The sequence below is a fragment of the Histomonas meleagridis genome, assembly GCF_020186115.1.
Source record: "Histomonas meleagridis strain 2922-C6/04-10x chromosome Unknown contig_39, whole genome shotgun sequence".
Classification (NCBI taxonomy): domain Eukaryota; phylum Parabasalia; order Tritrichomonadida; family Dientamoebidae; genus Histomonas; species Histomonas meleagridis.
The window spans coordinates 58,296-75,650 of record NW_027150882.1 but is presented as its reverse complement, the minus strand read 5'-3'; the positions used below and the strand labels follow the sequence as shown (position 1 = coordinate 75,650).

General features: G+C 28.8%; 9 protein-coding genes across 9 annotated transcripts; 2 read left to right on the top strand and 7 right to left on the bottom strand.

Moving 5' to 3' along the window:
- Positions 1 to 397: 397 nt before the first annotated feature.
- GO595_005722 (uncharacterized protein) lies at positions 398 to 1,870 on the bottom strand (the record flags this gene model as incomplete). The annotated part of the gene is made up of 1 exon (XM_067918996.1): positions 398 to 1,870. One exon carries the CDS (start codon positions 1,868 to 1,870, stop codon positions 398 to 400), a length of 1,473 nt encoding a protein of 490 aa, XP_067774101.1.
- Positions 1,871 to 4,186: 2,316 nt separating this feature from the next.
- GO595_005721 (Glucokinase 1) lies at positions 4,187 to 5,308 on the bottom strand (the record flags this gene model as incomplete). Its single annotated transcript, XM_067918995.1, has 1 exon — positions 4,187 to 5,308. The coding sequence occupies one exon, from the start codon at positions 5,306 to 5,308 to the stop codon at positions 4,187 to 4,189; it is 1,122 nt and encodes a 373-aa protein (XP_067774100.1).
- A 999-nt stretch (positions 5,309 to 6,307) lies between these two features.
- Positions 6,308 to 6,943, bottom strand: GO595_005720 (ras family-domain-containing protein; the record flags this gene model as incomplete). Its single annotated transcript, XM_067918994.1, has 1 exon — positions 6,308 to 6,943. The coding sequence occupies one exon, from the start codon at positions 6,941 to 6,943 to the stop codon at positions 6,308 to 6,310; it is 636 nt and encodes a 211-aa protein (XP_067774099.1).
- A 440-nt stretch (positions 6,944 to 7,383) lies between these two features.
- Positions 7,384 to 7,926, bottom strand: GO595_005719 (Tetratricopeptide repeat protein 1; the record flags this gene model as incomplete). Its single annotated transcript, XM_067918993.1, has 1 exon — positions 7,384 to 7,926. One exon carries the CDS (start codon positions 7,924 to 7,926, stop codon positions 7,384 to 7,386), a length of 543 nt encoding a protein of 180 aa, XP_067774098.1.
- A 69-nt stretch (positions 7,927 to 7,995) lies between these two features.
- Positions 7,996 to 8,877, bottom strand: GO595_005718 (protein XRP2; the record flags this gene model as incomplete). Its single annotated transcript, XM_067918992.1, has 1 exon — positions 7,996 to 8,877. One exon carries the CDS (start codon positions 8,875 to 8,877, stop codon positions 7,996 to 7,998), a length of 882 nt encoding a protein of 293 aa, XP_067774097.1.
- Positions 8,878 to 8,937: 60 nt separating this feature from the next.
- GO595_005717 (conserved oligomeric Golgi complex subunit 8-like) lies at positions 8,938 to 9,897 on the top strand (the record flags this gene model as incomplete). Its single annotated transcript, XM_067918991.1, has 1 exon — positions 8,938 to 9,897. The coding sequence occupies one exon, from the start codon at positions 8,938 to 8,940 to the stop codon at positions 9,895 to 9,897; it is 960 nt and encodes a 319-aa protein (XP_067774096.1).
- Positions 9,898 to 10,123: 226 nt separating this feature from the next.
- Positions 10,124 to 11,236, top strand: GO595_005716 (dyslexia susceptibility 1 candidate 1 protein-like; the record flags this gene model as incomplete). The annotated part of the gene is made up of 1 exon (XM_067918990.1): positions 10,124 to 11,236. One exon carries the CDS (start codon positions 10,124 to 10,126, stop codon positions 11,234 to 11,236), a length of 1,113 nt encoding a protein of 370 aa, XP_067774095.1.
- Positions 11,237 to 11,729: 493 nt separating this feature from the next.
- On the bottom strand, positions 11,730 to 12,629 carry GO595_005715 (uncharacterized protein; the record flags this gene model as incomplete). Its single annotated transcript, XM_067918989.1, has 1 exon — positions 11,730 to 12,629. One exon carries the CDS (start codon positions 12,627 to 12,629, stop codon positions 11,730 to 11,732), a length of 900 nt encoding a protein of 299 aa, XP_067774094.1.
- Positions 12,630 to 16,653: 4,024 nt separating this feature from the next.
- Positions 16,654 to 17,334, bottom strand: GO595_005714 (uncharacterized protein; the record flags this gene model as incomplete). The annotated part of the gene is made up of 1 exon (XM_067918988.1): positions 16,654 to 17,334. The coding sequence occupies one exon, from the start codon at positions 17,332 to 17,334 to the stop codon at positions 16,654 to 16,656; it is 681 nt and encodes a 226-aa protein (XP_067774093.1).
- Between the last annotated feature and the right edge of the window lie 21 nt (positions 17,335 to 17,355).

Sequence of the window (17,355 nt, the reverse complement as noted above, 5' to 3'; positions counted from 1 at the left end):
GATTTTGATGATTTATTGTATTGTTCCATTTTATACCGTCCTTATATAAGACCCAATCATAGTTAGCCTTATAAACTATTCTTATTAATAAAAATCCTTAATATTCCACATGTATTCGAATTTCGTCTAAATCAAAATTGAGTGCAAAACAATCGTTTGCTATTCAATTCCCTATCGTTTGTCCTATGTTATCTCATTTCATTAATACCAAATTTTCATATTTTAACAAGCACTGCCTCAATAGTCTTTTAAAATAATAAAATTTCTTTCCTTTTTCCTGAAATTCATTTTCAGTTCTTATAAAAGGATTTATCATATCCTAAAACAGTAAACAGTTAATAATTTATGTTCAATATTTATGAACTGACATTTTATCAATTTTCCAACTGATTCAATTCTAAAGAGAATCTTTTAGAGTTTGAATCTGTTCATTAAAGTACTGCGCTCTCTCAGCGACAGTCTGTTGGCTGCTGTTCAACAATTGCTGAACTGCCTTTTCACCGTTTTCCTCGTACAATGGCTTCATGAACTTTCGGTCGTACGTATTTCCCTCAGCCGTGAGCAAATTTATGAAATGGATGATAGAATCAATGACACGAAGTATTATGAGTACTATTTCGCCATTTAACATTTCGATGAATACTCGAATCAGATCTTCTTTCATCAGCATTTTGATTTTGGTTTCATCGGCAAACATAACTGTGGTGGCAAGGAAATATGAAGCTTCTTTCTTGACATTAAATGAACTATATGCTGCAATGTCAATCGAATTATCAATAAATTCGGATGTGAAAAGTTTCATCATCATGGTCGGTACTGCCTCGAGAAAACTTGTTAGAACCCAATAGACATCGGCCGTGAACTCTGTCGTGAGTAAATCAACTAATTTGGGGAAAAGTCCTATCGATAACATCTTCTCAATCTGTGATGGTTGGGCAATGGCCATGTTGCGGATAAGGCGTAAGACTGTGGATGTGAGGTTGTGATTGGGTAAAAGGTCGATGATTTTTGGATATAAATTTAAGTCGAAAATTGATATGATGGTTGTGGGATTCTGAGATGAAATATCAATGAAGCAGACAAGGACAGATTGAAGTGCATCTTCGGATTCAAGGTTGAGAAGTGGTATCATGGGATTAATGCAATCAAGTAAAATCGATGTGTCAATTGGCTCCGGATTCTCAAACATGTGTGAAAGGGACTCACAGGCAGCTTCAACAACCTCTTTGTTACTTGATGTTTGAGCAATGTTGATAAGTGTCAAATGAATATCATTGCACATAATAGCATCACGAGCGTAGCTATTGTACTGAGAAAGGACGCCGATAAGGCCAATAGCAGCAATGACAAGATCTGAGGAATCTGATTCAAGAAAATCGAAAAATTGAAAACATATGCCTTCATCAATGTATGTGATCTGTGTATCTGTGGAAATGGGATAGAGGTCGGCGATGGTGTTAAGGAGAAGTATGATTAAGGGTTCTGGTAAACCACTTCCTAATGCGGCGGTTAATTTTTGTGCAATTTCGGTCGACTCCAAAAATTTGGTCATGACTTTCTGATTCTTTTCTGCACATTCGGTTACATTTTTAAGGAAGTCAGTTAATTCTGTTTGGTCGAGTTTATCCAAAACTTTGCAAGCATAGTCGACATCAAGAAAAGGGCTAGATTCATTGAATTGTTGTTCTTCCATCTTAGCAATTGTACGTTTGCATAATCTTGCAATGGAAGGCCTCGTAATTTTTTGGAAAGTCATTGTTCTGGAGATACGATCTTGTGCGAGTTGCGTTTGGAAGTCACTTAAGTCTACACCACCATCTTGGAGGCCACCAAAACCTTCGTAAAGGCTGAGCCCTTCGGCGCGGCTCATACTGCGATGCATTTTGACAAACTGGAATCAAATGCTTTACAAAAAATTCAATGCTAAGAGCAAACAACCGTTCAATTTTCTGGCCAAATGTTTTTGGGCTAAATTCTCTTTATTTTTATCGCTCTAGGAAGATTTTCGTCTAACCCCGCATTCTATTTGAAGCACTTACTTTTTTGCTTTCATATATTAAATGAAAGCTAAAAAAGATGATAATTATTTTTAACGAATAATTTTGATTTACAAAATAATTGTATATATATAAATCATAAGATAAAAACATTGTTGATTGAATGAATAACGTTGGTAAAATTTAATGAAAAACTTCAAAACAGAAATTAGATATTTAATATCTTTCATGTGTCAATTATTAATTATTTGTTATCTTAACTTAACTAAAAGATTATCTTAATTTGTAATCACTCGGAAATGATGAAGAAAATATAAATACTAAAATGACCAAAACTTTAGTCAAAATCACAAGCGATTAACATGGCATTGTAAATATTGAAGCTTCAAATAAAAATGCAAATAATATAAAAATAGTACATCAAATAAAAATTTTATTTATAATTTTCTGATGAATTATTAAGAATTTAATGATCTCAAAAAATTGATTTAAAAAAAACATATTTGAAGCTTCAAATCTTAAACACAAGACTATTGATCTACATTTATCATATGCGATTTTTTTTAGACAAAATTCTTAAAAATCATTAGATCACTATAAAACCCATAATTTTGACTTTGGCAGGTTTAAAAAAAAACATCTTAAAATACAAGATGATCCATTCCCAGACAAGTATTTCCTTCGGTGAATCAGTGTCCAAACAAACACCCCCAACCATTTCACAATGCGGACAAAAATTAGCTCAACTCAAAGGTACTTCAACTCTAAATTCCTCAATAGTTTTTCGTTGAAAATCAAAATGTATGGGCAACTTCGGGTATTGAGTTTAAATATAAATTTTTAGGCAATTTCGACTGCTGAATTTTGAGATCTCGATTTCAAATATCAATTTCTTGTATAATTCATGGAATGCTTACATATGTATGGAATGAAAAAAGAAGAAAAAAAATCTGTTTTTTGGGGTTGAAGTAACTCTCTCAATTCCCATTTTTGAATGGTTTACTGAAAAATTGAATGATTTTATGAATGAATGTGAAATGAAAAGCTGCTAATTGACAATTTTATTCATGGATTGAATATGCTATTTTTATTTATGATCGCAAAAACACTATATAATTAATTCCTCAAAATCATATGGATGACTGTGATTACACCAAGGTTTTAATATCAAATGAAATTCAAAATTCTTCTAGACAAGCACCGCAAGAAGAAGGAATGAAAAAGGCAAAAGAGATAGGGGCGATGTTTGTAGAGGTAAGTTGCGTTACAAGAAGTGGACTAGATGATCTTTTAGAAAATATTATTAAATTCCATTTGACAAAATCTGGTTCATCTTTAATCTTTATTATAGCTTTAATCCTAATTCTAGTGGTCCTGCAAAAAATGTTAGTACTTCCAATGAAAGAAAGGAAGTTTGCTTCATACAATAAATGAAAATTATATTTTTAATGCAAAACATAAACCATCAAATTCACCACATTTGGAAAGAACAATTTCAATTGAGGTTACTTTTAAATTTTGGAAATACATTGTTGTAACATAACCTTCCAATAAATTTAATAAAAATATTTTCAATATAATTTTATCATAAATGTTATGGAATTAACAAATGGACAAAATTATTATGTCGAGAGTAGCTGATAATTGTAATGAACTTGAATGAATAAAACGCGTGAATTATATAACTTCGTTAGAAAAATGTTTTCGTGATAAAAATTTTTCTTTTAATTTTAAGTTATTTCATGTATATTGCCTCTGTATTAAAGATAATATATAGATCTAATAACTATTAAAGAAGAAAACACTGATTTGTAAATCATTAATATTTTCCTCTAAATTCTTTTAAATATATGATTTCATGAATCATTTTATGTTCTTAATGAAAATCTCATTTGAAATAGATTCATTTTTAGATAATATTAATCCGATTCTCATAATAATAAAGAAAAAGCATTTTTTTAATACGAAATTTCATCATTTATTTTCTCTAAAATTACCAGTAGTTCGTTATTGATTTTGTTTTTTTGAGCAATCTAAATTTAGATTTTGTATGTTACAGTTTTATATATAGAAAACTCAAATTACCTGAAAGAAAGAATTAGCTTTTAAAGAACTAAAGTTAAAACTCAATCAATACCTGATACGTGTTCTAAGTAATTTAAATTAAAAAAAAAATTTTTTGTACTAATTTACTTATTGGCAATTTGGTGAGCCATGTAATCAGCGCCAAGGATATTGAAATTCAATATCTCTTTTTGCGTATAACATTTAACATTTTTGATCCAATCGGGTCGGGTGAATGAATTAAATTCTGTTGCTAATTCTTCAGCAACTTGAGAAATAAACCAAGAATTTTTAACTTGATTATCTAAAGCCATAAGAATTGATCCGCATGATAATGAAGTTGCAATAATTTTTGCTGCTCTAGTAAACATTCTATAATGCCATAAAAGTGCATCTCTTGCAATTTTATCTCCTTTTTGAGCTTTCTCAGCAATTTTGGGAGGATCTAACTCTGCTTCGCTCGTTGATCCTTTTTCCTTTTCAAGAAGATATTTATAAGCATAACATAAACCTTTTCCACTACATAAATCTTCAAATTCTGGTGTAAGTTTTCCATCATAAAATGATGAAGATAAATTTTCTAACATTTCTTCTTCTTCTTTATGACTTAGACCTGAACAAACAATTGGAATTTGAAGGTGTCCAATCTCAGTTGGAAAAACAAATGGTTTATCCAGGAATTGAGACTTAACAATGATTGCTCCTCCTAGGCCTGTTCCCATTGCAAGTACTGCTGTTCTTGAATTATTAATAATTGATTCTCCTGGCTTTGCTTCTCCAAATAAAAGTTCAAATTTGCTTTCAAGGATTCCTTGTTTGTCAGCTGCAATAACTCCATATGCACCAGCTTCTAAATCATTAATAAGAAATGTACGATCTTTTGGAAATATGCGTGATGGTAAACAACTAGAATGTATTGTTCTTTGTTCTTTTGTTCCTTCCCAATTTGTTATTATGCATATGCCATTTTTAATCGGACCAGCAACTGCTATTGTTGCTCCTTTACATTCAAAATCAGGAGCTAAATTCTCTAAGCTTTTCTCAATATTTGTTAGAGCTTCAATTGCTTTTGCAGTTGTTTTAACTTTAATATGTTTTAAATCAATATATTCTGATTTGATTTCAAGTGCATTGGAAATCCTTACACGTATTCCTGAACCACCAACATCGACACCTACACATATCGATAAATGATCATATTTGGTCCATTTACGTAGCACAGATAAGTTTAACGAAACTTCAGACATTTTTGTGATGTGATCAATGCTTCAGAAGAGGCTCAATTTTCTGTGATTTGAAAATAATATCGTAAAATCTTTAGAAGTGAATCTAATCGGTTATTTGAAATGCTAAATATTCAAAACTTTGTGTAATATGGCAAATTTGGGAGCTTTTGGATTCAATGACTAACCAAAAGATTTTATGATAACTCAAGTTCAATGTGTTGAATTTATTTCACTTAGAGATTTTAATTGAACGCATTTATTCGTTTTATAAATTGCAATCGTAATGATTTTTTTCACTTCAATGTAAAAAAACGATTATTTTTGGGATGATGATTTTCTAATTCTTTTGAAAAATAATGAAAATGAAAATTACAACATTTGATGATAATCAAAACTTGCACATCTGATACCTTGTTGGTGATACAAAAAAATATTATATAAATAAAAAATACATATCAAATTAAGTTGAAACGGAAAAATGCAATGCTAAAATCAATATGATAAAGTAAAAAAAGTATGAATAACATTATAAAAAAAACAATTAATGAATATATATATATATAAACATATAGTAAATAATATATAATAAAAAAGAAAGAATTAATTTTTATAAATAAAAATTGTTATTTAGGAAAAAATATATTAATTAGATACTTAATATCATAATAATTATTTGTGCATTAAATCACACACATTGAGCATACTTTAATATTAAATAACTTAATTTTTCAATGATGAAAATATATTTTTTCCAGCACATTGATAAAATTTTAATGTTTATCATATGAAGAATAAAAAACTAAATAAAAATTTTTCCGTTATATTAAATTAAGTTAAAAATTAATTGGAATTCTATAATAATTTTTAATACAATAACAAAGTAATTAAATGATATCATCAAATAATTTAACTCACATAATATATATTCAACAAAAGTCCTCTAATTTCAAAAATCATTTTCACATAAAAGAAAAGTATTAATATAAGTGATTTATAACGATATCGATTTAATTGTTTGAATTAGCAACTAAACAACCATGAGAAGAAACCTCTTTTCGGCGTTTCATTTGGTACTGGTTTAGGACTAGGCTCTTGTTGGGCTTCCCTTTCCACTTCCATTCTTTCCAAACATTTTTGGGCCATTGTGGTAAATAGCTCATTTATTCCATTTCCTGTTTTTGCACTTGTTTCGAAATAATCTACATTGTAAGACATGGCTTTGTCCCGGCCTTCCTCTGTCGTGATTTCGCGTTGTTCTTCTGGAATATCTGACATATTCCCACATATGCAAAATAACGTTTTTTTGTTAAATTCCATAATTTCTTTATGCCACAAATCAATATCTTCAAATGACTCCCGACTGGAAATTAAAGACTCGGGATTTATATCACCAACAGCAAAAGTTAGTATTGCTAAGTCAGCATCACGATAATACATTGGTGCCAATGACTTATAAGTTTCTGACCCAGCTGTGTCCCATATTTGCAATTTAACACTTTCATGATTTGGAAGTTCTATAACTTTTGAAAGATAATTAATACATACTGTAGCATTTTGCTGCTCAAACTTATCATCAATAAATCGGTTTAAAATAGCTGTTTTTCCAACTGAAGCATTCCCTACAATTAATACCTTAATGCTATTTTTTGTTTTCATTGGGATGATTGGGATTTCGACCAAATATGAATTGAATTTATCTTAAACAGCAAAACTCTTCTTTGCACAAAGATGATAAAGTATAGATGAAGCTAAAATGAATTTCTTCCTTACAATGCATTATTTTTTCATGTGTTTGGGAAAACAAGATTGCATTCAACGAATTATTTAAATGATTTACTAATATAAAATGTTTAATGTTTATTTTACTATTTGTTTTACCAAGGCAACTCAAGAGCAATTTAAATTCGTATATGCATGAATTTATGATTGGACATTGAAAATGATAAATTATGCTAACTATTAAAATTAATAACATTACCAATTGATAAAAAAAGAATTACCACTAATGTTAAGAATTTTTAATCTTTATTTATTAACTCAAACAGAAGAAGATTTCATTAGCAATATATATTGAAAAGTTTACATAAAAGTACACATTACTTCTCAAGTTGAATGTTATATCCGCCGTCTGGGTTTTGCTGGAACTTGAAGTTATCAGTACTCATGCCAAAAAGTCCAAGGAACTTGTTTCCAAGATCTTTAAGTTGACTAAGTGCTTCATTTTTCATTTTTTCTGTTTCTGCATCTGCTTCTTTCTGAACTTCCTTCATTTCAACACTATAAGAAGCCTCTAAAGAAGGATCTTCTTCAATTGCTTTTTTGAGTTCAGCAAGAGCATCATTTGCTTTGCCTTTTTTTCTTAAAGCCCAATATTTTCTTAATCGACATCGTGGATAAGGCGTTTTAAGAGAAAGCCCATGTTCCGCATCAGATAGACACTCATCAACTTTATTTAAAGACATGAAACAAGCAGCTCTGTTACTGTATAATGCGGCTTTAATTTCAGAATCCAATTCATCTCCAAGAAGTTCTCCCTTAAAAATTGCATCTGAATAAAGGTTAAGTGCTTTCTCGTATTCTTTATTTCGAAAATTTTGATTTCCCTCTTCTTTGATAGAAAGAATTTCTTCTAAGCTCATATAACTGTTCAGACAAAGCTTGTGAATTATTTGTGATGAAAACGATCAAAAAAGTGCATGAAAATTTCTTTAATCAAGTTTCTTAATTGAAACAGGTTCAACATTGTTGTCTGTGAATAATTTTGTCGCTTCGTCTTTTGATTTTGCTGTTAATTCACATGAAAATGTTCCGTCTTCGCCACGGCTCATTCCAATGATTTTGATGCGATTTTGGCTTAACTCAGCAACAGTTCCAATTGCATCTGCTTTTAACTTTACTGAATAACTTGCTCCTGATGTTTTGGGTGGGAAAGTAAATGGTAAAACGTTTTCTTGAGAATTTGGAATAATTTCCATTTCTAAATGTTCACCTGGACAAAGTTTGAAATGGTTATCACCAGGAGTGAAGTCATGAATATCACTCCAAAGATTAATTACTGGATCAAGTTTTGCTTTGTTCATCTGTTCTAAAAGTTCCGGATAAGAAATATTTGCACATCCTATTTGGAGATTTTGAGATGATTCAATAACAGGCCCTGTTTTAACATGCATAAAGAACTTACAGTCATTGCATTCTCTACATCTAAATTGTCCACATACGATTACAAACTTGCAGTTTGAACAATTTCTACAAAAAATAGAACCCCTAACAGCGGACAGTACAAATTCACATTCGTTGCAACGATCTATCATCATTGAATCGCAGAAATCAGTTACAATAACTTTACACCTTTCGAGTTGATCAACAACAAATTGATTCCCATTAATTTGTCCTGGAGTTCGTACAATGGTTTCATCAGATTTATTTTTTTGAACAAAAATTGAACGATCTATTGCTTTTCTAGCTGGTTGAGAAGGTTTTTGTTCTTCATTTTTCAGTTCTTTATTTTCATTTTGTTCTTTTTGAGGTACATTTTCTTTCGGTTGTTTTGTTTCTTTATGAGTTTGATGAGAAGAAAAAATGTTTCCCATTTCCATTAAGAAATTTTTAACGTACGCATCAACGGTTTCTGAACCACCCCAAAAGCTTGGATGGAAATCGATTTCTCATCTTATCATCTAAATGTTTTATTAAAAGAACCAGAAAGACTTGAAAAATCAATTGCATTACTTAAGGATCAGTTTGATGAAAGCGTGTCAAATAATTATGATTTTTTTATCAAGACATGTGAAAATGTTTCTACAATTACAGATGATCTTGAATCTTGTACAGAAAACATTGGGGAACTAACATCTGACATTAAAAAGTCAATTGATATGTGTAATGATCTTCGTTTAATTGCGCAGGATACAGTTGATTCATTATCAAAAACATCTTCAGGTTTTCGACATTTATCACAAATTCAAGATATTTTACAAGTACATTCAATGATGCGTGCATGTCGCGTTTCAAATTATCATGAAGAAGCTCTTCAACTTTTTCAATCTGTTTCAAGATTTGCTCGTCAATTTCCAGGAATTCCTTCCATACAGTCCACACTTACAGAATCACAGAAAGTCAAACAAGATGTTGCACAAACACTTTTAGACAGTTTTTCAGGGAAACTCAAATTAACAGATTCTATCCAAAACGTTAATTTACTCAAATCGTCAGAGATTTACAGTGAGTCTGAGCTTAGACTTGCATTTGTGAATGGTAGATTTCAATATCTCCATAAAAAACTTGATCATCTAATTTCTAGATCACCTGTTTTTGACTTTGACAACCTTACTAAAAAGTATCGTAATGCCTTTAGTAAGCTTCACACCCAATACTCAGCTCTTTTTTCGAATGATGATTCTGAAGATCTGACAATACATATTGCATTTCGAAAAGAAATTACAAATTATTGTCGCCACCTTAAAGGAGCACTTGAAAAGGCATTAGATGTTAACGATGCAAAGCAAATAATGCAATCTGCTTTATACTTCGTAAGTTCGCTCAGTAGAATCGGGTTTTCTTTTGTTCCTTTAATTGACTCTGTTTTTTATGAATCGAAATGGAATAAATAAATGTAAATATTACAAAAATTTGTTGATCAATTTAACTAAAAGAATTAATTAAATGCATAAGTTATTTTAGTATTTCAAAATATTGTTTAAAATTACCCAAATTGTTTAATGCTGTATCTTGAATTCAAGAGAATTCTCTTTATGAAGCCAAAAGCAAAAAACTTATCATTTGCCGATCAAAGATAACGGTTTATTTGGACGATAGATACTTTTAACGTGTTTTTTAATGAGTATTGAACCAGAATTTCAAATTGAAGATCTCGATGATACAGTTGTAATTTCAGTTACCCTCAAAGGTAGAAGTGCATCCAAATGCGATCTTGTTGTTGCTGATCTTTATGCAAAATTTAATCTTTCACCATACTTTTTAATAATTGATTTTCCTGAACTTGTATCACCTAAAAACATATGTGCAACAGCCAAATCAAATGACCTTATGGTTCGAATCAAAAAAGAATCACCACAAAAATGGCCAACCTATCCCTGGTCATTTCCCAAAGATGAGCTCAAACAACGAAGAGAAGAATCATTTCAACGCCTTGTAGAATCAGAAAGGGCACGAATCGAATCAGAACGAATTTCTAAAGAAAATGCAGAGAAAGAAGCCATGCAACGCGCATGGGAGCTTGAAAAAGAGCAACGAGATGCGCTTAAAGCAGCCCAAGAAGAAGACAAGCAATATGCCTATTCACGAATTCATGGAGATAATAGTTCCCAAGAATTAAAAAATAAACCACTTTACGAGCCTGCCACCATAGCACCCACCCGAAGCGCCCAAGTTGTCCAAATGGTTCATACTCCCACCATGAAATCTGTACCTGCACGTTATGAAGGACCAAATCGTAATTTCATTGTACCCAAAAAAGGCGATGCGTCACCACTCTGGATGAAGCAGCAAGGCGACGTATTTTACAAAAACGGGGATTTTAAGTCTGCCATTAATGCTTATACAGAAGCGATCAATGGCAGCGATCGACAATTTGTTGCTGCGTTTAGTAATCGAGCTGCATCGAGACTAAAAATCGGACTTCCAAAATTAGCATTAAATGATTGTGACGAAGCTTTAGCTCTTATTCAAGAGCCGATTTTAACTGCTGACGTCGCAATGATGAAAGTGAGGCTGCTGTCCAGAAAAGCAGAGGCGCTGTTCGAGGAGAAAAGATATGCGGAAGCACTCGAAAGCACTGCGGAAATATTGAAATACCAAAGAGAAAACCAATGTTTGAAGGACGACGTGAGTCTTTTGATGAAATTAGCTGGGAATAAGCTGCAAATGACAAAGGAAATCGCTGAATCAATACAAAAAATATTAAACAAATCGGAACCTAAAACTGAATAAATATTTGTTTGAATTATAATTTTTTCATAATTATTTAAAAAGAAAAACATGTTCATATGATGTAAATTAGTAATATTGTGAAAACAAGTAAAATGGAAAGATATTTGTGGAAATAACGTATTATTTGACATATGGAACGAGATATCTCAATCAGTTTATAGGAATTGGGAAAAAAGATTAATACGAATTATTACACACAAATGGGAGGAGAATCCATCTCAATAAACAAAAATAATTTTTATTTTTTATTCATCAAAATATGGGCTTATTACTTTTTGTCCCTTATATAAATAATTTCATTTTTTTTTTTTTTAAATTTAGTAATTGCATATAGACACATTCAAAGGCAACACTCCCCAATTAATATACTTCTATTATTGTTTTTCAAGGTGTATTAATTTGATTTTCAATAGGTCCTTTCATCTCTTTTGGTATTATGAAATTAAAAATATGTCGAAATTAATTTTTATTACAATACATTACAAAAATATATTTACAAAGTCCCATCAAGTCGTGAAGCCTTTAACTTCAATCCACCTATTTTTGTTTTACTTCCGACTGTTATTTCTGATACTGCAGCAATTTGCAAATTCAACTCCGCCAATTTCTGCTGTAGTTTTTCATTTTCTTCTTTCAGTTTCTTGTTCTCCTCCATTAGGTCCTCCAAATTTTCATTTTGCACAAAATCCGCATCAACAATTGTTTGACTTGGCTTAACGTTCGCCAATCGTTCGTATTCATTTTTCAATGACTCGTGAATTTTCAATTGCTTCTTGCATCGGCTCAATTCCTTATTTATGCTGTTCTTTGTTTTCTCCAACAGTTCGGGTGCCCTTTCTTTTGTTTTTCTTTTCAATTCAATTTCCCTCTGTAAAGTACTCAATTCGAACATTAGTTTATCGGGATTAAATTTTGACCATTTTTCCAATTTTTTCAGTTTTTTCTCGAGTATTGAAACTTTATTTTCATGTTTCCTTTTCCAATCAGTTAATTTTATCTTGTTTTGGTTTTCTAGTTCTAATTCTCGCTTAAGTTTTTCGACTTCTTTCTTTGCAATGTTTACATTCTTCATTACGATTTGATATTGTTCTTTAAATGCGTTTTCTTTAATGACTTTTTCGTTGTTAAATTCATTGATCTCTTCTTTGATTTGTTCTCTTTGCTCTTCGATTTTCTTCAGCTTCATTTGATATTCATTTCGTGTAGATATCTCTTGTAACAAACGAATCGACTTGAGTTTGTAAACAGCAGTCGAAAGTTCGGAGCGTTGCGTCATCAATTGATGAATGTTATCATCGTTTTCAAATGCCTTTTTCATCGATTCTTTGATCTCTTCAGGAATATTTGTGGATTGTAATAGTTGCGATATTGATTGCTTTTTGATTTCGAACATTTTACTTTCGATTTCTTGTCGTAAACTTTTCTTGTAATTCTCTAAATTTTGCTTCAATGAAAATAATTGTAATGATAATTCATAGACTTGTGGTGAATATTCATCACGAAGTTTTCGTCGGATTTGTTTTTCACGTTCTTCTTTATTAAATTTTGTTGATTTTAATGTTTCTTGTAAAAGATTAATTTCATATTCAATGTTATTTGAACGATCTGCTAATGATGTTTGTAACTTTCGACCATAAGTTTTGATTTCATTATTAATTTCTTCGATTTTTTGTTGGAAAACTTTTTCAAATTTTTGATTCGTTTCATATAAAATTGAATACAATTTTTGAAATGAATTTTGACTTTCGAAAAGTGTCGTGTTAAACAAGTTTTCAATTGACTGTGAAAATTGAATTAATCCCTGATTCAAATGAAAATCTGAAATTTCAATTTCATCTTTTGATTCACTTTTTGAGTGCAATTGAATAAATTCAATTAATTGCTCTAAAAACGGGTGAATTTCACCTTGTTTTAGATCTTGTTTTAATATTTCATCAACATCGGCTAAAAATGGTAATTTTTCATTAACAAATTCATTTGTGTTTTCATTATTATAATTTTTCTTTTGAATATTTTTATTATTACTATTAATGAATTTTTGTATCATTAAATTAATCAAAATAAATTTAATTTTTTTATGATTTTCTTTTAAAACATTATCAATAATCAATAAATAATGATTAAAAGGCGAAGGAAATTTATATTTTTTATCATTAAATGAGAAAAATGGCTTTGAGATTAATTTAATTAATAAAATTTTTTGTTTAATATATTGGAAACGTTCATTTAATTGATCATTATCTTCCAATTTTTCGATTTCTTTTTTAAAAACATTTCTTTGGTCATCATTAAATTTCCATAAGAACAAATAAAAGAAGTTATCGATCGAAATGTTTAACCTTATTAAATCATTTAATTCATTTTCTATTGTTTTAATTATATTAAAATTAATATTTTTATTATAATTTAAATATTTTGTTTTTCCGAATTTTATTCCATTTTCTAAACAACTGATTTCGATTTGTAATAATAAATTTATTACATTAATTCGAACAATTTGAATTTTTTGTGTTTCATTTGATATGTTTTGAGTATTTGTTAATATATCTATTAATAAAGGAGCATCAAATTTAAGTTTCAAATGATTTTTATGAATTTTCTTCAAATTTTTTGATAAGTTCGAAATATGATAAGATAAAAATCCATAAGATAATATTAATGAATAAAACTCTAAATATTGCCGAACTTTCTCTTGTCTTAATGAAGGTTGAATTTCATCAATCATTAATAAACATTCTTTTAAAGTTGGAATTTTGATATTAATTCCATCATTAAATACATTTAAACATTTAATTACATCAATTAATTGCGTTTTGTTTTGTAGAAATTGTATATAAATATTTGTTTGTTGTTGTTGTACGATTATTAATTCATTAAATTTCGAGTTCTTATTAATGTTTGTAATGTTCATTGAATCACGAATATTAACTTTCGCTTGAAGTAAGTCTTGAAATAAAAGAAATTTCTTTTCGTTAATTAACGTTTCAATTAAATTTTGATCGAAATATTTCATATAAATTTTTGGAATATTTTCATGTTTTATATTTAATTTGTTGATAATATTATTACGTGATTTTAATTCGATAATTAAAAAATTATAATTTACAATCGAATCCAATAATAAAGATTCGACTTGTTGAAGTTTAATTATTGAATCGAATTCAAATTCATTTATATTATTTATGTCGAAGTTTAATGTTTTAACTTCATCAATTGCCAAAATGAAATCGTTTGGAATTTGTTCTTCATTTTTATTTAATTCATCAAACAAAGTTTTACTTAAATGATGTTTCAAATTTAAGTTTTTATTATCATTATAACATAAATTTTGTGATTTATATGTATTATATATAATAATTGATTTCATTAATTCGAATTTAATGTTTTGTAATTTAACATTATATTGTATTTGATTTAATTCCATTGGTAATTTTACATTTAAAATTGTTTTTACTTTTTCGGATAAATTAATTTCATTAAATATTTCCGAAAGTTGAATTGTTTTTAAAGAATTAATTTTATCGAAAAATGAATTAATGTAATTCCATATGATATATTCTATATTAATCATTGAATCAATATTAATTGTATTTTGCTTTAATGTTATAATTGATATAATATTCTTTACTTCTTTATATATTAAAATTATATCATTAATTGAGTTAATAAACTTTGATTTTATTATATTATATTGGAATTCTAATATTTTGATGTTAATTTCAAATGGAATCCTTATATAATCATATAAATTTAATGAAATAATCGGCCTTAATAATATTATATAACGAATTAATTTATAAATTTTTTTGCAATTTTTATAATCTTTTGTGTCATTATATATTTCATAAATTTGTTCAATTAATTTCCGTTTTATATTTTCATATTTATATTCTAATTCATATAAATCTTCAAGTAATGTTTTACGATCTATTTGATTTCCAAATTCTTTTTCCCATTTTCGTATATAATAACTTCCGAAATTTAATAAATTTTTTTGTATGTTTTCCATAAGTTCAATTGTTTCTTTATAAATAATATTTTGTTTCGTTATATTGTTTTTAATAATATAACAATTTGGAAATTGTTCAATTTGAATAATATTATTCCGTTCAATGAATAATTCGGAATTTATTAAACAATTTTCCGATTTAATTCCTTTTAAATCATTTTTAATGTTCTTTAATATGTTTACAAATAAATTATTTATCGAAATAATCATTTGTCGTAATTCTTGAGTTTTTAAGTATTTTAATTTAGAAATTACATTTTGTTTTGGTATGTTTTCATTGTTATTAATACGTTGTGTAATAATTTGTAGATTAGAAATATGTAAAAATGATTCTTCGCCATATAAAATTTCATCGATTTTGTCATCAAATGAACTTAAAAATGAAGAAATAAAATGTATTTGACGATGTTGTGGTATATAACTTATTATTGATGTTGACAATTTGATATGTGCAATTGACAAAAAAAGTTTAAGTGGCAAATTTGTTGACGTGGAATCATCAATACGTTCATCAATATAAATATTATTCCATGAAATGGATTTAGGTAATGATGAAATAAAAAGTTTGTGAATGCTATTGAACATTTCATTTTGTGATTGACTATTATCAATTGAGAATTTGGTTGAAAGTTTTTGTATCTCTGAGTCAAGTTCTTCATTTTTAGTAAGAAATAATGGAGGTTGACAGTTAAAATTGGATTTTTGTGAATCTGTAAAAGTATCAGGATGACTGGTGGATATGAGTTGAATAAAGCTGGATGTTGTTTCGGGTATATGAGAAAATGGAAGATAATGAATATATTCGGAAATTATTTTAATGAGTAAAAAATGTTCAGATTGTTCATAAATATGTGAAAGACACATTCCTGTAAGCTCGCTTTCTGAAATTAATGAAAATGGTTCGATTTCTTGTTGATACTCTTTGAATTTATTATTACATTGTTCTTGGATATTTTCTTGTGAAAAGTCCTCAACTGCTTGTGTGTTAATGATAAGTTCGCGAAATTTTTGGATTTTTATTTCTTTGATCAATTGATCTTTATATTTCAAAATAAAGTCATTAGTAACTTTTTGAAGTGGAGATAAAAATGGTTTGCGACGAGCAAGAGCTTGTAAAGGAGAAATTGTTTGTAAAGTACAATGTTTATCAATAAAAGAAATACATTTCTCTTTAAGTTCTTCATAATTTGTAGGAATTTCCTCAGATGGATTTATATTAGAATCAAATTGCTCTTGAATTCCTTGTAGTATCGAATTTATATATTCTTTATAATGATCAGAATTAACGAATTCATCCTCCAGCATTATAAAACGTATTTTTTTTACAAAAAAGTGTCATTTCAAGTAAATTTCTCAAACATAAAAAATTAATTTTACATCTATTTAGGATTTGTTTATAGAAAAGCATTCATTGTTGTTGTAAGCCTTCTTGTTTTGATAAATGATAAAGAAAGATCATTAAAAATTTCTCCATCTCTGCATGATCATGACATTGATATAACATTTCTACCTTTGCTTTTCCATTGTTCACAGCCATTTCAAAGCAAGCTCCGTGTCTAGAATCAAATGGTAAAGGTCTTATAAACAAAATCTGATTAAATGAATATTGTGTACTTTCTGTTGCTGACCGCGATGTTTTGAATCCTTCTGGTGAAATTGAACATTCTATGTTCTTGCCTCCAAGAAAACTATTCTTCTTATCTTTGAATGAAGATTCATATGATGTTTGTTTAATACCATTTTCAAGACATTGTTTCCAGCATTCCTTTCCTTGTACAAGAGCTTGATTTAGATCAAGGATATCAAATCTATTATTTGTTGTTATCTTCATTTCAAATTCACCTGCAAAAGAGTATGTTTTGAGTTCAAGTGCATTAGCATCACCATTAGCTTCCATAGAAGGTTTAAAGTTTGTAAATCCGAGATGTATTGAAATGTTAGGAAGATCCTTTGGATTAGAAGACATTTCAAGCCAAAATCCATTTACTCTTGCCCACCTTAATGTTTGCTTTGATTTCTTGGCGTCAGTTTGAGTAATAGAATATACATACCATCCAACAAGAGGTGGAGGAGTTTCTTTTTCGTTCATAACTTTCCTGTTACAACCGTT